This window comes from Vidua macroura, chromosome 18 (assembly GCF_024509145.1).
Source record: "Vidua macroura isolate BioBank_ID:100142 chromosome 18, ASM2450914v1, whole genome shotgun sequence".
Classification (NCBI taxonomy): Eukaryota; Metazoa; Chordata; class Aves; order Passeriformes; family Viduidae; genus Vidua; species Vidua macroura.
Window position 1 is genome coordinate 2804444 of NC_071588.1, and position 22431 is coordinate 2826874.

Sequence of the window (22431 nt, forward strand, 5' to 3'; positions counted from 1 at the left end):
GAAAACCCAGCCAAAAAAATTGGGCTGCCTGGGAACTAGGAAAGCCAACTCAGCCTGCAAAGTACGGGTAGGACAGTGATCATTAGTACATGAGATGCCAGGAAAGAGAATTTGATTATGTCCTCTGTGTCCCTCCCAGGCATGGCTGCAAAAAGGGAACTGGAGGATGCAATTAGATTCATTTTATTGCAAAAACTACACTGAATTTCAGGAAGGGAACCCTGTTTCCCAAGGCTGCTGTGATGATAATCCCAGCATTGTATTCCCAGGTTAGGTCCAAACAGCTTCAAGTGAAATGGCACACTGGAAACAGCAGATTGTCTCTGCTGGTGGCACCAGTCCCAGCTGATAACAGGGCCTGACTTTGTTCATTGCCACAGGTGCTGAATTCTCTCTTCTGCATCCAGATAACTCAAGGCTACTTTTCCCCTGAGCCTCTCATCTTGTGGCTTGAACAGGCCCTTTTATTCTGCTGTTGGCATGTGACAAGTGGCACTGCTTGTGTGCTAAAGCTGTGAGGGTTTTCTTATGCCCTGGAAGATGGGTGGGAGCTCCACACACCACCAGAGATGCAGCAGAATTAATCTAATGCAGATCTTTTTGCCTGGGACTGTATAGAAAATCCTTTCTAAATCATTCCAACTACTGCTTCTTTTTGAAGTGAAAATCAGGGTCAGCCGTGCCCATTAGCCAGGCTGAGCCTGGCAGTAAAGCTGTGCTTCCCCAGAGCAGCAGTGGGAACTGCTCCAGTGCTGGAACACGAGCTGCTTCCTGGAGCTGCCCAATCCCTCGGGCCTGGCTGCCTGTGGGCAGTCTGTGTTTCAGGCTGTTCTCCTGGAAACAAGGCCACTGTTCCCTCTGAAACCCTGGACTGTAGAACTGTGTGGCTGTGGCTTTGCCCAGAGTTGGGAACGTGAACAAAATCAGTTTGAGAGCTTCTCAGAGTGATGGAGATAAAAAGTTCCTTTTCTTCAAAGGGAAAAGTCCTCACAGGGAACTCAGAGGGGTTCATCTGAAACCTTAACCTGGGGGCACTGAAGACTGTCCTGGCAGAACTGTAAGCAATTAAGCATTTGAAAGCACAACTGATTGCAAAGTTGACTGTATATATCCCATGGCAGGTTCTTTGCCTCACTATTAATAAGCTCTAAGCATTCCCTGTAATAGGTATAACCACAGCTTTATTTGATTTAAACAACAGTGAACCCCATCCAAGGTGAAATTTGAGAAGAGTGGATCCTACAGTCCCCAGTGCTTCCCCAGGGACAGGGATTTACCCTGTACCTTTGCACAGCCAGGGTCTGTGGCTGACTGACCCAGTAAATGATCACACAGTGATGGAAAAAAACAAAAAAACACAGCTGTGTTTATTCCAACAACTTGTCCCCTGCCACACCAACCTCTGCCTCAATAACCAACTGTGTGTTTCAGTGGCTGCACTTTCTAGGCCTTCAGCAGGTCTGAAAGTGCCACAAGCAAACACAGAGATGTGGTTTAGTCTGGGGAGAAAAAATAAAATCTGCCTCTTCTATTCCAAATTCACTGTGAGCTTAAGGCAAAGAAAATAAGTGCAGGTAAATAAACCTGCTGCTTTTCTGACACCTGCAGCTCCCTGAAAGGAAGGAGTACATTACAAACACCTAATTCCTGCTCTCTCTCAGACAGCAGGGGCAATGATCTCTCACACAGAACAGCTGTTTCTCTGCCAGGATGCTGAATATGCAGGTCATGTCCATGTGTGAAGGAATCTGGGTTGTGAAAACTAAACAGAAGTATGGGCTGTGCTTAATATACAGAAGGAAGTTAAATTGCAAATAAGCCCCAAAACTTATCTGCACATTGAGCAACCAGACTAATAGGGGTTAATGTACACCAGAGATGAGATTTGCAAATCCAATGTGTACATAACCAACCTGTTTGTCCAGGAAAAGAAAGTAAGATGTGAAGGTGACTTGCAAAATATGTCTAAATCTAATAAATATGCATGAGGGCAGTGCTACTGACCATAAAAGGATATGAGGTAACAGGAGGAAATTCAAGATCAAGTTTAAATAGGAAAAAAAAAAAAAAATCTAGCATCTTATTTAAACCAGTCTGGATGCCAGTTCTCCCCAAGACTGGAGCCTGACTTCTTATTCACCATGACATGGTTTCCCCTGTAATCTTCACAATTTTTTATTCCATTTCTCCTGTAATAAGAAAGCCTGACTTCTGTACTTTGCCTGCTTACAGTTCTAATGTACTCGATTGCTGTCACCCTTCAAAAGGATTTCAGCAAAGGCAAATAGGAACCAAGCCTGGGGAGATGATAAATCCCAGCCTGCAGCACTGCAATATTTGATAAACCCTGTAGCCCAAAATCCTGGTTTATCTGCAATCCTTCATATCCTGTCCCAGTGATGTGCTGTCACAAAACCTTTATCTTCCATGAAGACTGCAGAACGGGAAGGCACCCTCCTACCTGTCCAAATAGAAAATATAATTATACAAAAGCAGTTGACTTCTATCTCGTGTCTCAGCCTCAGCTGCTTTTCTGGACAACTGGAGAACTCAATTACATGCAGGTGCTGACCAAAGTACTCCAAAGCAACCCTGATGTTTAATGCAGACTCCTCTCCACCATCACCAGAACCCAAATTATCCACCCAGGGAGAAGCAGTATTTTCAATGTATGTTGTACTTGAGCACAAATTAGTTATGTTCTTACCTGTGACTGAACAGTTCTTATTATCCCACTTTTTCAGCAAAAGGCACCACGGTTGAGAGAATCTGAGAACTCCACTCAGGATCACACAGCGAGGCAGTGGTAAAACTAGATTTACAACATGAAGCTGAGTCAGACTCTTCTGAACCACACTCCCCCCAAACCATTTATTTAGTTATGGTATGAAGTTCAAATTACCAATGTTCTTGGGAAGAAAGGGCTTCTCCTAACCCCTCAACTAATTCCTCTGTTTGCATGTGTGTATATCTATACGAGTGTTTGCATGTGCAGATTTACAGCAGGTTTAACCCGTGGCTGTAATTCTGTTTGATGGGCATGTGCAAATACAGGCTACGGTGGAATGGTGTTGGCAGGGCGACTATCTGCTGGTTTTAAAGAGAAGGCAGGGCTGTGGTGACTGTGCAAAGCCCTGCCAGTGCCCAGGGCACGGCTGCTGACTCACCTGGTGCAGAGCACATACCTGCAGCAGGCAGGTGTGCTGGGGTGGTGAGTGCTGTGATACTGGGACATGCCTGTATCACTGAACACCTTCTCCCCACCCTCGGCTCAGCTTCCTGCTGCACAAACATCGCGCCCTCACCTCCCTCTGAGCACACCCTCGGATCTGCACCCAGCTGTCAAAAGGGCTGGAAGGCTTCCTCTAGCAGGGTCACCTTGCTGGTCGTTATTCCCTGTGGATAATAATGACAAAGAAGGTTTTCAGGAGGGTGGGAGGTGTGGGGAGCTGAGTTTAGTTATAGGACAAAAGAACAACCATAAAGCTGTCACGTCATCACAGTGTCCTGCCAGGAACTGCTGGGTCACTTCCTGAGTGTGACTGCAATTTCATTGCATCAGAATTGTATTTGGTCACTATATGGATTTTTTTTTTTTCCCCCAGTTAGATCAAAAATATCAACTCCAAAGGACAAGGACCATGTGGCCATTCCCTCCCCTGCTCCCTTGGCTCCTGGCTCCTTTTGGCTCTCTCTCCAGAGTTATACACACGGAAATAATACACACACCCACACCCACGCAGGGACAAAAGCAGGCCAGGAAGGTGCTGCATGCCAAGTGATGCATGTAACTTAGGCTCTTTTAACACAATTAATTGTTTCCAGGCATAATTGCCTTTATCAGCTCTGCTAACAGCAGCAGTAATTGGGGAGCTGCTGCTCCTAAGGGTTACCACACACTGCCTACTCCAGTGCTGGTGACATGACTGATAAAAATCAGAAGAACAAAATATATGGTGGTTTAATTGACGCAGTTTTTACTACATTGCATTTCAAAAGTATTTAAATTTACCATGAAACACATCTTTGATGGATTATGTATTGACCTTCACTGTTGAAGAAGAAAGTGCTTAAGATGGATGAAATGGCCTAGCACCAAAGCTTGGCCAGATATGATTTTTAGCTATTTTTAACCTAAATAAGTACTCAGCTTAGGCTTGAGAACAATAACGCAATCACTCTTTTGAGATTTACTCCCTGGGTAAGGAAATGCGAGTTAAATCTAACTGATTTTCCTTCCGAATTTACAGCTCCCGGAGAACAGGGACAGGAGGAGAGGGAACGGCCTCAGGCTGGGCCAGGAGAGGCTCAGGCTGGACACCAGGAGGAATTTGTTAACTGAAAGGGCGATAAAACATCGGAAAGGGCTGCCCAGGGAAGGAGTCCCCATCGCCGGGGGTGTGCAAGGAACAACTGGACGTGGCACTCATGGCTGTGGTCTGGTGGAGAAGGTGGTGATCGGTCACAAGCTGCACTCGATGATCTCAGAGGTCTTTTCCAACCTCAGTGCCTGATCCCTCGGGATTCCGAGGGCCCCGAGCGCCTCACGTGAGCGCCGCACACAAAGTTCGCTTTGTGCGGGGCTCTCTGCCTGGCGCTCTGCCCGTGGAGGGGCTTCACCCCCTCAGAGGGGCTGCCCCCACAGACCCCTCACAGGGGCTTCACCCCCTTACAAGGGTTTCACCTCCTTACAGGGGCTTCATCCTCTCACAGGGGCTTCCCCCACAGACTCCTCACAGGGGCTTCACCCCCTCACAGGGGCTTCATCCTCTCACAGGGGCTCCCCCACACACCCCCCACAGGGATTTCACCCCCTCACAGAGGCTCCCCCCACAGACCCTTCACAGGGGCTTCACCCCACACACCCTTCACAGGGGCTTCACCCCCTCACAGGGGCTCCCCCACAGACCCCTCACAGGGGCTTCACCCCTTTACAGGGGTTTCACCCCCTCACAGGGGCTGCCCCCACAGACCCCTCACAGGGGTTTCACCCCCTCACAGGGGCTCCCCCACAGACCCCTCACAGGGGCTTCACCCCCTCACAGGGGCTGCCCCCACAGACCCCTCGCAGAGGCTTCACCCCCCCCCCACAGGGGCTCCCCTCAGCCCGGGCCCGCTCAGCCACCGCGGCCCCCCTCCCCAGGCCCCTTTGGTTCCGTCCGGCAGCGCCCCCCTCCCGCCGCGCAGCCCCCGTGGTACGCCCCGACACGCCCCCCCGGCAGGGGGCGCTGAGGGCGGTGCCCGCCGGGCCGGGGCGAGACCGCGGCGGCACTTCCGGTCCGGGGCCGGGGCGGGAACGGCAGCGGGGCCGGGATGGCGCTGGACGCGCGGCGCCTGGAGGCGCTGAGTCTGCAGGAGCTCAGCGCGCTGCTGGACGACGAGGAGCAGCTCCAGGACATGGCCCGCGAGATGGAAGAGGTGAGGGGCTGCCTCATACTCCCCGCCCGCGGCCTCTCCTCGGGCCGCCCCCCCCCTCAGCCCGCGGGGGTCCCCGCCGCCCCCGGTGCCGCTCGGTGTTGGGGGGGTTCATGACTCCCCGCTCCCCGGAGCCGCCGGGCGGTCTCGGCCCCGCCGTGAAGCTGCCGGTGCGTGAGGAGCCCCGGGGGCTGCGGGGAGCGCTGCCGGTCCCTTCCTTGCTCCCCTTTCCCTGCCGCCCCCGGCCCTCGTTCTCCGGCCCCGGCCCTCCCGGCCTTTTGTTCGCCGGCCCGCGGCGGGGGGATCGGTGCCCGCTGGGTGCCGTAGGAGGGGTGAGGGCTCGGCGGGCTGAAAACGCGAAATTAAATCAATTCCAACCGCTGAATTAAGAGACTCTGGCGGCCCGGAGGTGGGATCAGCTTTTTGCGTTCGCACAGCCCTTGTTTTGTGCCTTGGCCGTGGTGAAGGATTTTGCCAGGGTGAATTCAAAACAATGTGAAAGAGATTTCTGTGTGCCTCGGTTGGTATGCTGGGCGCAGCCGGGGCTGTCAGGCTTTTCTGCTGCTTGTTTTGCCTGTTTGAAGTGTCTTTGTCAGTGCATCAGGCTCTAAGTCGTGCTTTTGGATCTGTGATTCTTAAAACAAAATAGGAGCCTGTTTTCTTTCTCTGGCTGTGGTTGCCTTTAACTGGCTTTTCTATGTGCCAGTGGACACTGGGTGTTACAGCTCAGATACGAGACTGTTCTGGGTTTATTTGGCCACAGATGTCCCTGAAAGAATCTTACTCTTAGTCAGATAAGAGCAAATAAGATGAAACTATATGTATGAAAACTTGAAAAGAAAAAAATGTGCTCTGCTTCTCTGGGTCCTGTATTTATTGGGGGATTTTTGTTTTCTTAAATTAGAGGACAAAAGCCTCAGGGGAAGAAAAACAGTGGCAACGTGTTCTTGAGAAAGGAGCTTAGTTTATTAAGTGAAATCAGTTATAGTTGTGTTCTCTCAAACTAAGATTCTGGCCCTTTTGGTGCTTCTGAGGAAATTGTTCCCAATCACCTCAAGCCAAATTATCAAAGTATTACACATGGAGAGGCCCACTGAAGGCTGGGGCTGAGTTGATGAGGTGTCCTGGGGAATTCATTTGCTGCATTATGCAACAATTTAAATTTTGAACTTTGTGCCAATAGATTTCTGAGAGTGGGGCAGCCATAACAACTTTTTGTGCAAGCCTGTATTTTGAGAACTTAGAAGAAACAGGCGGTGCTGTAGAAAGCAGAGCATGCAGAGAGCTTTTGGAGGCCGTGGTGTGCAGGGGGCAGGAGCACCCCGCTGAATAAAAGCTATTTAAGGAAACTCAGCGGGTCATAATGGGCTTAACTTGGTGAAGATGTGAAGGGGTGCAGTGCTGCTGGCTCCAGTGTGACCCCTGACAAGGGACACGAGCACAAGGCCTGCCTCGGTGGGCTCTTTATTATTATTTATTTGTCAGTGTGGACTTACTGTAGATCAGAAGTGACAGAAAACCTCATGACCTCAGTAGAAAAAGTCCTTCTTCTCTACACAACCAGAATTCTTGATTTGACCCTCAGGTTTTCCTCTTTTGTTGGCATCTTAAGGCTTTTAAATTGTAGAGTAAAGTTCTGTGGGCCCGAGGGAATATTTTGTGGTGTTTGGAAAGTGTGGCCAGGTTTGAAGGTGCTCAGGCTGTGTGGAAACACGGCTGTGCTGCTGTCTTCTATAATCCTCTTTTATTGCAGGTGGAGGCTTTTACTGGAGTCTGTTCAACTAGAAATGTGTTTACCCATCTTGGAAGGAATTGGCCATGCTTGAATATTTCTTCCTCCTTCTGTTTTTGCCTTGACTGGATTGCTTATTGCCTGTGCTGCTGAGACCTGAGTTTTCACTGGGAAGTGTGTGGCAGGAAGAGGGAGAGAGGGAAATCCTGACCATTAAGGAGGCACCATGGTGACTTCACTGCTGCTTGGCTGTCAGTCCATATGTATCCAGGTTGTGGGGTTATTCCAAAGTCCTTAAATTCCTAATTTTACTGTGACATGCCAATTAAATCATGATTCCCGAATCCCTTCTCTGAGGTCACTTGTATTTTCAGTGGCAAACTTGGTTAAAGCTGATTATCCCACAATTGAAAAAACCCTTTGTTCTCCTTGTTGCAAGGGAAACCCAGCTCAAACCCCAATGTTTTGTTCACAGAGGAGGAGGATTTAGAAAAACCACTTGGCTTTCTTGCTAACAGCTAAAAATAGGCACTTCCAGCCTTAGAGGGAATGAATTCCTGTGTGACATTTGAGCAGGATTTGTGGGGGTGTGTGTCTGTGTCTGTGAGTGCCCACGGGGTGATGTGCTCCCAGAACGTCCTGCACGTGTGTCCCCAGGTGGGTGACACTGTGGCATCAGGGCTGAACTGCTGCTTTTCCTGTCTGAGCTTGGGTTTGCAGGGCTTGAACAACGAACATCTTGTCTGCCAGAAAAAGGAAGGAAGCTGCTTGTCTGGTACTCCCAGTCTTTTAAAACTGAGGAGGGGTTTTTTTAATCATCTTTCAGGTTGATGTCCAGTGCGTGTGCAGCATCCATCTTCATGAAATTGGCAGTCACAGGATGGTTTGGGTTGGGAGGGACCTGAAAGATCATTTAGTTCCAAACCCCCTGCCATGGCAGGGTCATAAAAATAATTTGTTTATAGAAGTCAGTCCTGGTGAGATAACCCTAAAAAGCAGAGATGAGAGAATTTGTGACCTGACACTGGTGATGATTTGATGAATTTCCCTGTGAAAGTGAATTTTCTTTTTATCTCCTGGAGCATCACTTCTGTAACAGTGCAGTATTGTGTTACTGACTGCTAAGGTTCCATGGCCAAAAATTGTTTGCTTTTCAATACCTTAATTATGTGAAATCAAGAAGTCAGAAATGTATTGCCTTCTTCTCATTCCAGCATTTCAGAGTACACTGGCAAGCACAAAAGGAGTTTTTTGAGCATGGTCCTTTTCTCAAAAGCTGATTGAACAGATCATGCAGGGCAGAAAGTCCAAGTTAAAGTATGTGCATTCATGCCCAGATTTCTTGGATTCCTGCTCCTGTCCTAAAACCACATTGTGCAAGTGGTCATGTTCTTGTTGGCCAAACATGAAATTTAGTTGCAAAGTTAGGAATTAGACTTGGTGACAACTACAGATTTTTCTCTTCTAGCTGAGCATCAAATGAGTAACCCATCTGTGTCTGATGAGTGCAAATTGCAGTGCTGAGTGTCTTGCCTCTGCAAGAAATGTCTAGGAATTGCAGCTTACCTTCTAAGCTTTATTTTGTCATTTTCAAGTAATCAGAAGAGCTAAATTTAGCCAATCTAATTACTTTGCAGTATGTTTTAATATTTATTACAGAACAGATGTTGTTAGGGGGTGTATTATTATTCACGAGTCCTTGATGAAAAGCACTCCTAAATCTTTTGTAAAAGAAGTCTCTTCTCCTACTCTGCACCTGTCAGCTCCTGTTTCAGGGGTTAACTTGACACTCCAAGTGTGCATCTTTATACTTCCACAGTGTGACTGCATATTTTCTTCTTAATTTACAAGTATGTGTAAGTGAAAGAGAACGTGGGAATGGTAGAGGCTGGAGAAATCTAAAACTACTGTGGACGTGTCCTATGTATAAAGCAATTAAAACGGTGCCACACAAAGCTGCTTTTTATTTATAGCTCCTTAAGAGACTTTTTCTCGAAGGTACCAAGAGACTCCTCGCCGTGGTGCTGGCCAGAGCAAGCTTATAATTAGAGCAGCTCTTGATGGACTTTGTGGGTAGTCAGGATTGCTCAGTGTCTCAGGAGACAGCTCCTCTGGAAATGTGCTTTGAGATGAACCAGGGTGACGCTTCTCAGAGACGTTTTACACAAATAACTCTTGCTTGCATTATTTTGGAGTAAGGGATCAACATTTATAGTATGAATGTTGCTAAGCCAGTACTAGTTCTGGTTTAATTTTATCCAGCTTTTTTTTTTTTCCCTTTTTTAAAAGTGGGATGAAACAAAGCTGCAGTTCATAAAAGTAGTAGACTCTAAATTCCCAAAGCAGTTCTGCTGCCTGCTCTTGGAATTGCTTATTAAATAAATCCTTGAGTAAAGTTATTCAAATTATGTCCATTAAAGAAATTCATTTTTTAAGCAGCTGAAATTTTGAAGTGCTGCATAAACCATAGCTTTTGTTTTTAATAACCTCCGTGTGTCCATGGCTTCGTTTTCTTGCCGCACAGCTTGGTGTTGAGTGCTCTGCTCAGGAGTGAGCAATCCTTGTACCATGAAAATCCCCTTATAAGCAGCTCAGTATGGTTGCCTTGTTTGTCCCATTCAGAATTCATAGTGAGAGCTTAGCAGTTAAAAAAAAAAAAAAAAAAGTCATATATTCTCCTTAATATTGTCCTGTCTCACTGTGTCTCGTGATTCTGACTGGTATTTTCATCTGGTTTCAGATTAACAGTTCAACAGTTTCCTGCCTGTTGAAGTGCTCATGACCTCAAGAGTCTTGTTAGGAATTCTGCTGGACTCCCATGCTCCTGGCTTTTATCTCTAAATAACTTTTTTCCTTGCACTTCCAGTGGGCAGGTGAACAACCAGCGCAGGAGCAGTTCCCTGCTAATGCACATTTTTGTCACATGTGACAACAAAATACCTTTTGTTGGGTTTATTCCTTCCTCAGCCTTTGTCTTAGGCTTGTGGAAAGCTGTGAATGGATGCTGAAAGCATGCTTTGTGCTGCACTGATAATGTTAATAGACTGCTCATGCTGGACTGTGCCTTTGACCCTTGGATGATTTTGCAGCTGTTTTTTTTGGTAGTTTTAAATTACTCATTTTTAGAAAGCTTTTCTACAGCACACTTTAGGCAGACTTTACAGTGTTTGCTTTCTGATTCCTCAAACTAACTTCCAAATGTAGTGGAACAGTTGCTGTAGTCAGTTTACACAGATCTTAATATGAGTGACAGAGATTATTCTGGTTTATAGATTGTGACTGTTTTCAAGTTGCATCACTCTGGGATTATATCTGCTCTGTTTGTGAAACAGAATTCAAAGACTTCAAAATTCTTTCAGTGACATGAAGTGTTTCAATGTCCTGAAACGAGTGGATGGCTCTTCACCAGCTCCTCCTTAAGTTTCATTAAACATCATTCCTAAGTTTGCTTTGTATCTGAGGAACTGGTTCTTCTCATGGTTTTGGGTTTTTTTGGTTTTCAAGTTTTTTGGTTTTCAAGTTTCTCATCTCTCCAAGTGTGCATTGTTAAAAGAACTTTGACACAGACCAATGCTGGAAGTGAAGACTTCAAGAATGACATTTTAGTTCGCCATTAAGTGTCAATTACCATTTTTGATCAACTTCTGTTAGAAAAAATATGCCCTTCTCAGAAGTGCTCAAGTATGGAGAAAGCTTAGTCCTGTGTAATTTCAAGTACTAGAACTTACAGTACAATTGCAAATACCATAACTTCTTCAGTTTAAAACAAGTATTTTTAAGACTTTTGCTAAAGCTTTGTCTAGTCCATAATTATTAGATATCAGATCCAAAGGACAGGATGTCACTCTGCCTTAGATGTAGGCAGGTCATATTAATCAATTTTTTCTTATTTTTACAAGTCAGATACATAATTTCATAGTGATATTTACTCATCTTCACCTATTTGAAATTATTTAAAAGGGAAGTTATTCAGCAGATCATTATGAAAGATGAGGAATTTGTTGCTGCTTCTTCCTTCCTGGTCCTGTTGAGAAGTATTCTGACACTTGAGCCAGGGACGACATCACTAAAGTCTCATCTGACTTCAGGAAGCCTTTTCTTACTCTGTTTATCTGGAGTTCTACCTCCTCCTCTTTGCTATAAATGATTATACTAAAAGCTTCCTTTTCTTGGTATTTGTCCTCTTGAAAGGCTTATAGGTTTGTGTCCACTGGCTTTTTTCCTGCCCTGGGTAAATGTACATCTTCTTCATCCTAAAAGAGAGATCAAAGTTCACTCATTAAACTGGTCTCTCCTGACTGACTGTGCACCTGCTTTGACATGAGAATATCAGCCTCCCAAGCAGTGAAAATACTGAATTTGCTGTGAGGAAGTAGTGAGCTCATTAAAATGGTGAAAGAGGCACCAGAACCCATCAAGCTTTTTGCACACGATTCTCCTTGGCTGGCAGTTCAGGAGGCAGCCAGTAACAAGGCTTGTGGTGATGGCAGGGGGTTGGTAAGAGTTGGATGCCACTAATTAAGCTGTTAAACCCTGTGTATTTTAGCTCCCTTCATAATTCTTTTTCAAAAAATGTAAAACAAGGGGACTTCAGCTTTTTGAAAGCAACAGTACTAACAGGATCGGATCATATGAGAATAAACAAATGGAAACCAGTTTAATTTAAATGATTTTGCATTAAATTCAAAGGTAAGAACTTTCTTCTTATTCTTTGAAGAGATCCACACTGAAACACAAGCATAGGGCTGGATGCTTATTTAGGCTTGAGGAGACAAAACAATATTGAAAGTGTAATTTCTGAATTTCACATCTTGGAGTAGAACTGGGATTGATGTAGAATTTAGGACTCTGCATTATCCTTGGTGGTTGTTGTTGGGTTCTTAAGTGATTTGGCAAGAACAGGGTGAGAGTAAAGTTTGGTTTTTGAAGAGCAATATCTGGAGACAGAAGTGTTTAAGTAACACCAAGTGAGTTTTGAATTTAGGAAATTAAAGTAGCATATAAATATTGCAAAAGGAAGTAATTGCTCTCAAAGACAGTTGCTGTACTTGGAAAAACACCTGAATTTTGATGCTGACCTTTTCTGGGACTTTTAAACAGCTCATTTGGGTTTCCTCTTTTCCTGTTTGTGGGGTGTGGCTCTGTGTCCACCCAGAAGTGTGGCAGGAGCAAGGTCTGTGCTTCTGTTTGCAGGGGCTGTAAATGGGAGCAGCTGCAGCTGAACAGGGATAACCTGGACTAGAGGGGACACATGGATGGAGGAGGTCACAAAAATGTACCAAACTCCTGTTGGTTTTGAAGGCAGCTCAATAGAATTAGTCTGTTGTGCCCTGGGAGGACTATTCCACTTGTTGATTCAGCCTGAGAATCTGAAATTAAATCCCTTGGTTGTTTTTTTGTTTTTTTTTTTTTTTTTTTTTTTTTGTTTTTTTTTTTTTTTTTTTTGTTTTTTTTTTTTTTTTCCTTTTGATGTCTGAATATTTTAATGAATCTGATGTGACATCCAGGGCAGACTTCTCCAAACACTCAGCTCTCCCAGAGCTCCTGAAGGCTCTCTTGATAAAATCATGTGCATGTGTGAGTGTGAGCAAACTGGAATCTGGCTGAATCTTGGGTGCGTGAGAATTGTCACTTTAGGCTAGGAACTGTTAAGCAGAAGGATTAAACTGAAAAAAAAAAAAAATGAAGGTTTTGGCATCAATCCAGCATTGGTGTAACACAGTTGGGGAATATTTTGGAGGAGGAACAGTCACAATGCAATCCTTATTTTTTACACATTAACAAGATAAGGGATGATATTCTTCTGCACTCATTGTATCTCACTGCTGGAATTCAGATTTTTTCAAGAGCTGTTGCTTTATCTGTCAGTTTTCATCATTTGTTCATCAGGTGCAGATCCAGTACCACAGCACTAATTCTTACATACTTTTGTTTATTTAAAAGTTTTCAAAGTCTCATTTATTGCTTAATAATTTCACTGTCATTTCACACACTTTTCTTTTTTTTTTTTTTTTTTAATTTATGTCCAGGCCCAAAATGTTCAGCACAGCAAGGACATGACTCTTGCCAGCAACCGCAGTCTGGCAGAGGGAAATCTCCTGTACCAGCCAAAGTTGGAGTCTCTAAAATCAAATTTAACTGAGAAATATCAAGAGCTGCAAGTTCTTTTTGAAGCATACCAGATAAAGAAAACAAAACTAGGTAACGCTGGCTGTTGACAATTATGATTTGCTGGTTTTTAAGTGAATGTAAATCTGTTTGCCTGTTTGTTGTTTGGTTTTTGGCATCTCATTTTTAGCTGTGTGAATTAGGGTACAAAGTGAAATGTCATTCTTGTGTAGTGCTGAAATAGATCACACGTCTGATGATTTATTAAGTGACTGTCACAGCTAGTAACAGATACTGTGGGTTCTTCCTGTTACCTACCTGTTCTTGACCTACTCTTCTCTAAATTATCAACTTCAGTTACCTTGCTAAAGAGCAAAACACTTTGAATTTTCAGTGACTATTTATGAATAAAATGGAATATTACATTTAACTTTCATACTGAATTATAGTGTACATTTGGTACTGCACTTGCTGAAGTGCTTTCAATATTAGAAATATATAATTGGAATTAAATTTCAGCTCTTAGCACTCTGACAATATTCCTGAACTTGTTAATGTATTTCTTCCTGTGCATCACCCTGTGTAGAGCTGCAGTCTGCTGGTTGTGCAGATGTGCCTTGGAGGTTGTTGTGTAGTTCCAGGTCACTTAGAGCCAGCTGTCATTTTCTGTCCTTCCTGTGCCTTTGCAGACAGACAATCCAGTAATGCTTCCCTGGAGACCCTGCTGGCACTGCTGCAGACTGAGGGGGCGAAGATTGAGGAGGACACAGAGGTAAGGACAGAGCTCCCCAATTCTGCCACTTCCACCCATCACCAGAACCTTCCAGTGTCCATGGCTGCAGTGCTGAGTTGAGCATGTGACAGATTAAGGATATGGTCTTGTCTCTACTTTGAACTTCAGGCAACAGCTATTTGATTCCAGCAATTTTATTTCTTTTTTATCTGAGTAATATTTTACTCTTAACATCATTGAGTTCAAGAAAGAAAGTACTCTTTTAGAAAAGATAGGCAAACCCTCTTAGTTCCTTGGCTTTGCCTTCAAATGTGTAGAGTTTAAAAATGTGGAATCTTTTTTCAGTGGGGTTTGCCTGGTACATGTATTCCTTCATAATAAATGTCAATTAGTAGCCTAATAAAAAAACCTGTGCCTGTGCTGCTTTTCCTCCAGTGTTTCTGGTGAAATATTCCATTGTGATTTCAGTGTGTCTGTGCAGGTGCCAGTGGTCACCACTTCCTGAGACAAAAAGTGCTTGAAGGGTGGTGTGACTGCAGAATAATGGGAGTGTTTGGTTTTTTTTGCTGATTTGCATGCAGGAATTTTCTGTAATTAATTAGGAGGAAAAAAATGTGCTTATTAGCCTTGAGTTGTGATCGTAAAAAGACATTCCCAGGACAAGCTGAATTTTGTGATTTTATGTTTGTTCAGCACTCAGTCATTAAACATCATTTACCCAAAGCCACAAATAAGGGTGAGTCTTAAGCCTGACTTAGCAATAATCTCTGTGCTGAGTCTCACAGAGTTCCCAGTGTTTCTGTTGGCATTCAGGCAGCACTGAGCTGTAATTCAGCTTAGCTGGCAATCTGGGAAGCTGCTGGACTTGGTTTGTTCCCGTTTCTGGTGATCGGGGGAACACTCAGAGCGAGATTCAGATGTTTTTACTGCTGTTACTTCAGTATAAATTTATGCAAAAGTGATATTTAACTCTCAGTGCTTCTGAGTAATAACTAAAAGTTCTGCTCAGAATTCTTCAGTATGCCAGTCATCTTCCATATGCCAGCTGGAAAATCACAGGCAAAATGCTGCTATTTTTGGGATGTGAGCCATTTAGATTCTGTTGCAGTAGGCTGTTTCCTAAGAGAATGTTCTGTGTTTGACAGAATATGGCAGAAAGGTTCCTTGATGGTGAAATACCACTGGATTCCTTCATCGACGAGTACCAGAGCAAGAGGAAACTGGCTCACCTGCGCCGGGTGAAGATCGAGAAGCTGCAGGAAATGGTGCTGAAGGGACAGAGACTTCCTCAGGTTCAGGCGCCGCCGCAGCCGAGGGCAGCCGAGCCCGCAGCAGCCCCTGCCGATCCCTACAAGGCGGATGCAAACCCTCCTCCCTCGGTGGTGCCGCGGCGGATCCCGCCCCCGCCGCCTCCCTCAGGCCCGGCAGGACGCTTCCCCACTCCCTTCACCGCAGCCATGAGCTCAGGACCAGCTCTCTCTTACCCAGGTGCTCCGTACCCTCCTCTCCCGCCCCGGCCGGGAGCAGCTCAGCCCACGAGTCAGACGGCACAGCCGGGATACCCAGCTCAGTTTGTCCCCCCCTATCCTCCACCTCTGCCCCAAAGACCACCTCGCCTTCCGCCACATCCCGGCTTTATCCTCCAGTAAATATTTGGGTGCGCCTGACTTATGTATTGGTGCTTATATTTCCTTTTCCCCCATCAGAGACTTGCTGTAGGCAATGGGAAGCCTCTGTTCTTTGCACAATGGAGCACAAAGGCCGAGCTGTGGCACAGAGGTTTGCAGTTGCTTTGCTAAATGTGATGATGTTTGTTTGCAAAGGTCAGTGATGACGAGGTTCTCCTAGGAAGGTGATGAGGTCTAAATTCTGTAAATCCATCAAATTGGGAAGGCACTCGCAGTGGATTTGCTGACGTTACAAACAGAGTCGTGCTCTGAATTCCTCAGTGATGGTAAATCAGCATCCTCCTCTGTTCTGATGTATTCCCATGGCAGCTGGATGTATGTGTTGCAAACGGGGAGCTGGTTGTCCCTCTAAGGAATTCTGTGACAGTGTTGAGATGGTAACAACCATACCTGACTGCTGGGCAAGGGGTGTGCACAGGACCCCCCCTGGCATCCTTTCACATCCAGGGCCAGGTGCACGGCGGTTTCAGAGCTCACTGAGCTGAAACTCCTGTCAGAACACCTTGGGGGGATTTAGGCAGGGAAAAGGACAAGAGTTTCATTTCTGCATTTCAGTTGTTACCTTAGTGTGTAATCAAAGTAGGCACTACTCCCACTCCTAAATAGCTCGATACCCTCAAAGTCCTGGTCTCTTGAAATGCAACTAAACTGTTTGTAGAGCCAGTTTAGGGTTTTATAGACACTTTACCAGGCAGTTTTATTTCCTTGCCTATTAAGACTCTTTCTAATGGTTGGTTTTTCTCTCCTTTTCCACACCTTGGATACAGAAATGATTTTTTTACACAGGTGCTTAGCTTTTGCTACCATGTGATTCCAGGAATCTAGGCAGGGTATTTTCTTAATCAAATACTGGATTTTCACATGTAATTGCCCACTTGAATTTCCACAATTTCATTTTATACCTTAACTCTGTCTCTCACTTGGCAGAGCTACTTTTAACTTTTCCATTTAGTTTAGTTTTGCAGTTTGGGGCATGTGTATCTATCTGGAATTGGCAGTTAATGTTTCTCTGCAAGTAGACAAAAAAGAAAAGCCTTTTGAAGTCCATGGTGGCTGTTTGCATCTTACAGAATCTGTTCTTAACTTCTGCCACTGGATGGGAGAGGCTTTTTAGGGCAGCTCAGATTTCACTCTCAATGTGACTTTTGAAGCCTAAGGTGCAGACACATGCTGGTATTTTAATCCAGCACTGGGGGAGGCAAATTTTGACACTTGTTTGCACAGAATGTGTCTGTGAATTTGTTATCAATCAGAAGCTGTCAAAGCCCCTGGTTATTTCAGTTATTTTGGTATCATTGTGCTGGAATGCACTACATTGTTTGGAAGTTTGTACTACAAACATCAGTCAGAATAGAATATCTATTTTTTTTTTCCTTTATGTAAGTCCTGGATTGTCCCTTAATCATTTCCTCTGGAGTGTGGTGGTTAGCAAATACTAATCTGAAATTAAGCTCATAACAGGAAGCTCTCAATTCTGAAAACATGAATATGGTCATTTGGCTTGGTTTGCCTTCTGCAGACAGGGCAGAAGGTTGGTCAGTGTTACTGGCATCTGAACCAATTCCCCAGTGTAAGTCTGGCAAGTTTTTATAGATGGGGGATTTTGTGAAGCAATGTGCATTGGATTTGTTTGCAAAGTGTGTTTTTTCTGTAATCTAGTGATGGTACAGGATGTGGTTGTTTTTTTTTTTTTAATAGTGTGGTATCTTTTCTTGGTATTATTTTCTCACTGAAGCTTTGTGTAAAGCATGGTTAATTATGACTCGTTTCAAAGTAACTTTGCTGTGCTGTTAGTGCTGGTATTTGGGTGGCAGCTGTTGTATCTGGATGCTAAACATGAGTCTGCTGTAGAAATGGTTTGTGTCCTAGAAAGAATTAAAGTGGGTGGGGGCTACCAGGGTGCTGTCTGAATACAGAAATTCATACTTTGAGCCTGCTACACAAAAACTCTAAAACACTCCCAAAATTAGTTTTACTAAGATTTCATAAAAACAACCAGGTATATTTTACACTTATCAAGTGCCAACTTTTTTTCTGAGAGTTGGAAATCCTCAGAAGTGATGGGGGTGATAGATAAGTATATGGTGAATTTGCACTGCATTTTATGTATCAGACTTTATTGGTATTAGTAGTCCAAAAATATTTTTACTACTTGTTGAATCTTCTGTCTTTTGGTACCTTTTGTGATAACAATGACCTTTCAGGGATACTTTATCTAAAAACAACCTCTTGTGCACACTAAATACAGACAAAGCTAATGCAATTTTTTTGTCTGAAAGCAAAACAATGCATTATTGCATATGCATGTGGCTGATGTGCCTTAGGATCACTACTTGTGATTGTAATTCTAGGATATTAGCATTTTTATCATTTGAATGGCCATTGCTTAACTCTAATTTAAGGGCTCTTCGAGAGCACTGACTTTTACTAAAAACTGACCCTCATACTTCAGAAAAAACAGCTGTATCTGCTATTTGTAAGCTTATAGTTGCCTTCACTGATGGGTAAGTTTGAACATAGCTGATGTAACTAATGTGATGTTTCAGTTATTGCAAGCTCATAACTGAAGTCCAGCTGCTCATGGAAAATGTTTTGCCATTAATTTTGTGTGTGTGTGCACACAAACTGTAAATATTTACTTGACTGCTGGTGATGTTCAAGGGTAAAGGAGAAGAATGACTGTGGAAAGCTGTTCAATCCTTTCAGCAACAAACTTGACGAAACACTAACCTGGCAAGAGCTGTGTCAGTGCTTTCAGCCTGTTGCCCTTCAACAGCTTCTCCTGTTCTGTTATAGCTAATAAATTAATTCTGCTCTGGCTAGGATGTTTAGAATTGTACTAATTTGCACTGTTTATAAGATAGTGAGATTAAAATGCCATAGGCAAGCTGAGACTTGAGAGGGGGTGGATCACGATGCTTGCCAAAAAAAAAAAAAATTTATATATATATATATATAAAGGATTTTTGATGTCTGCTACAAATAGCATATACTTCCCCAAAGCAATTGGAGTGGAGAAAAATCCTTTAAATACAATGTGTAACACGGCTTTAGAGTGTTGGTAGCATTGGAAATGCTCTCTTTGGGCAGCATTATTTGTGCCAGTCTTTTGTGTGCAGTTCTGTGAGCTGGGACTTGGAGCTGGGACTGCAGCGAGCAGTTCTGGCTCCTGGCTGGTCTCACTGCACTCGGAGCTGCCTCCCAGAGAAGGTGGAGTTGGTTGTTCCAGCACAGCTGATCCAGACAGGTCACCTCGGTACTGCAGGAGGGAACAGGAGCTGCCCTGGGATGCCAGGAGGCACCTGGGCACTGCCTGGTCGAGGTCACCATCCCCACCCTCCACAGCCTCGGTCTCCACCTCTCCTGGGACTTCTCTGCCCTCTCAAACTGGAATCACAGAGCTCAGACCAACAGTTCTCTTACCCTCCCGTGGAGCTGCGTGGCGGACGCGGAGTTCGGAGGGGGCAGAGTCGTCCTGTGCCTGAACAGTTCCTCTGTGTGATCCTGGACTCTCTTCAGAAGGGGCAGTTTTATAGGCCGAGCAAATTGTGAAACATACAGTGGAGTTGTTTGCATAATAAGTCTTTCTGTTATCTACTGTGTTCTGATTTTAAATAAAATAGCATATCTCTTGGTGTCCTGTCCCCTCGTGGCTCTGTTCAGTCCTGCTGCTGATTGATACTAATGATATATTAATGATTTTCAACCCTAATAGTGTTTTTTTTTTTTTCTGTAGCAACATAAACACTGTTGTAGGTGGATGTAGAACATAAAATTTGCAAAATGCTTTAATTATTCATAGTAAATCTGTTGGCTGTGTTTTTAGTGACTGGATGTAACGAGTCCATTTTGTATGGAGCTGATACAGTATGGGTTTGCTCACAGTAGATTTCACGTGTTGTAATCAGGGCAATGAGGTAGGTGGGCTGTCTGTCAGGTAAAACCCCTTTGCTTTTCTTCTAATTTCCTATAATTAACTAGTGGAAATGTTCAGAATCACCTGGAAAGGCTGGAGGGAGAAAGCCTTTTCTTTTTTTAAGAGAGGAAAATCAGCTATCAGCCAAGTTAGGAGAAATGAGTCAACCAGAGTTATTTAGGAATATGAGTCAGAGGGCAGAAAAGACCTGATGTAATTTTCTGTGATATCTGTCACTTTAGTAGTGATGCAAAATAGAAATCCTAGTGGGGAATAAGCGATCAGGGAAGAAATTCCCTTTTTAAATTGTTCCTTGATCCGTTCCCTTTGTGGTGGCTGCAGAGATTGGATCACCTTCTGCAGAAAAGGGAAAGTGCAGATGAGGAAAAGCTGCTCTGCTGACTCAGTGCAGGTGGGCGAGGGCAGGGGAAGGTGTTATGTAAAAGCTGCAGCTCTTCAGCTCGGCCCTTCAAGAATTTGCTCTGTTTTGTGGCTTGAAGAGCTGTGGGGCTCCAGCTGTGCCTGTTCCAGCCCTGGGGTTCTGCTGGCCCTTCCCTGTGCTTGGTGTCCCAGGAGGTTGTTCTGGCTGGGATTGTTCCCAGTGCAAAGGCACTGTCACCTGCTAGGGCCAGACCTTGCCAGGGAAGGGACTCAGGTGGCTCTTGTGTTTTGGAAACAGAAAAGCGAAATGGCACAATAAAAGGTGTTGTGCTGGGGACACGCTGCGGTGTCTGTGTGGCCTTGGCTTGTCCCTTCCCTGGAGGTGGCTCTGGGGGCTGTGCAGGTCCTTCCCTCGCCCTTGCTCCTGTAATTTGAGTCCCCTCACGTTGTACATTAATCATCCCCCATGCCAGGCTTTTACAGCTTTGCCTCTTCACCCCTCAGAGGCTCAGTCACCAGGAACTGGGCATGTTCCTTGAGGGTTTTTCAGAGATGTTGGCTCTCCACTGAAGTTCTGGAGGTGCCCTGCTGAGGCTGTGCCCCAGGACACCTTGTCCCTGAAGGAGGCTGTCCCTGGGCAGCCTGTGCGGGGCTCTCAGCCTCACTCTCCATTTTTCCCCCTACCTGCAGGACAAATCCAGGCTGCTGAGGCTGGGAGATGTGCCAGTGTATACCCTGGAGCCTGCTGTAAGCTAAAAGCTATTTTTTAAATACTGCTTATTTCCAAACCGCTCAAAGGTGCTTTTTCTGCACTCCTGTAGGTGATGAGTAGGAATTATTTTTTCCTTCAAAGCTAAAAATGTTTCCTTCTCACCACACAATCCCACACCTTGCTACGTGCACTTAAAACTGTACATTATTCCAGCAACCACTGCTGGGGATGAGCTAATTTCTGTTTTGCTAGTCCTGAAGGGAGCCAGTCACAGAAGATGGGAGGTGACAACGTGGCTCCAGTTCTCAGCACTGGAATGAGACCACCTGGCTGAGGAGAAAATGCTGGAAATACCTTTTGGGGTGTGTTGTCTCACATGGTATGAGGGGAATCTGGATCAGCTTTGTATTTTTTTGTTTTTATTTAAACTTGCATAAAGCAAGTTAAACTTCCACGAAGCATTTCTTAAATGATTTGATTAGCTGGTGCTTCTGGGTTACCCCAGTCATTTTCCTGAGTGGGTCATTCAGGAAATACCATCCCTAAATACTGTGCTGCCCAAACTCATCTAATTCATGCCCGGTTGGGCACCGCAGAAAAATAACTTTTCTTGCAAAGAAGTGGCTGCTTTTTGTGGCTTCAAGGGCTCTTAAAAACTTTTGCAGAAGTTTTGTGGTTTGGTTTCTTTACCTGACTTCCTAGAGCCTGCACCAGCCTGTTTTCTATTTGTGTGCTTCATTTCAGTGCACTTTTTGCCCCCAGTGATCTGACACCTGTATTTTGCTAACTTTGCTCTCTGTTGCTGCTGTTGCTGAGCTGCAGCTGCTCTGTGTGCTGGTGTTCAAGCTAATCTGTGGTCACTGGAGGTTTGGCTACTGAGGAAGCCTAGAGGAGGGCTGTGATAACAGCCTGCTTGAAAGCTGCTTCGAGAAAAAATAAACTGTACTTTACTCACCTCGGTGGAAGGGAGCAGAAGATGGATTATTTCACAACTTGGTTATTTTCCACTGCTTCTCTTACAGGTACTGAGCACAATCTGTTCTCAGGAGCACATGAAGTGAAAGATCTTCCTCTCTCCAGAGCCACAATAATGGTATTTAAAAGTCATTAACAAATTGGATCCTGCACAACAGGATGTCTTGATGGGATCTCAAAATAAACCTTTGCAGACACACAGTTTGTCATTCTGATATTTTCGTCAGCTACAAATAGCAAACACTTTCCAAAAAAGTATAGGACTGAAGAAAAAAAAAATTAGACTGGACAGTAAGAATATTTTTTGTACAAAAATTAACTTAGATTACATTTCAAGTGGTTTATAGAGCTTAATTTTATTTGTGCTGCTACTTTTTGAGACTTTTGATTATGCTGGCCTGGATGGTTTTAAGTAAATCAGTGTGACAGCAGTGGGGGTAAACAAGTTCCATTTAGCCACAGCATCAATCTCAAAGCCACATTTTATTTTTGAATTCTTTAAATATAACGAATCCTTTAAGTAGGACTGTGGCTAGACTTAGGGTAGTGAGAGTTTAAAAGTTTGCATTCCTGGTTAATCAATATTTCCGGGATGAAATGTGATGGTGTGAGTGGCTGGGTGACGTCAGTCTCCCAGCAAATATATCTTTATCACTGTCTATAAATAGACCTTGAGCTACTGCAGAAAGCACTTCCTTGAGAGAAAAGGGCTCTGAAAGAAACGCAACTCAGCAGGGAGCTGGCCCCTGTCACTGCTGTGTCACTGTCACT

The 22431-nt window shown here is 44.5% G+C and overlaps 1 protein-coding gene and 1 long non-coding RNA gene across 4 annotated transcripts; one reads left to right on the forward strand and one right to left on the reverse strand.

The window, feature by feature from the left end:
* Positions 1-2159: 2159 nt before the first annotated feature.
* Positions 2160-4927, reverse strand: LOC128816365 (uncharacterized). 3 transcript variants are annotated; one of them, XR_008439868.1, is made up of 4 exons: positions 4866-4927; positions 3306-3396; positions 2708-2812; positions 2160-2461 (listed from the first exon to the last, which is right to left on the reverse strand). It is a non-coding gene; the product is annotated as an uncharacterized LOC128816365 (long non-coding RNA). The 3 variants fall into 3 exon arrangements; XR_008439867.1 differs by lacking the exon at positions 4866-4927 and adding an exon at positions 4013-4629; XR_008439866.1 differs by lacking the exon at positions 4866-4927 and having other exon boundaries at positions 3306-4629.
* A 307-nt stretch (positions 4928-5234) lies between these two features.
* Positions 5235-19311, forward strand: VPS37B (VPS37B subunit of ESCRT-I). Its single transcript, XM_053994111.1, has 4 exons — positions 5235-5418; positions 13177-13348; positions 13945-14027; positions 15134-19311. Exons 1-4 carry the CDS (start codon positions 5314-5316, stop codon positions 15635-15637), a joined length of 864 nt encoding a protein of 287 aa, XP_053850086.1. The 5' UTR covers positions 5235-5313; the 3' UTR covers positions 15638-19311.
* Positions 19312-22431: the final 3120 nt, after the last annotated feature.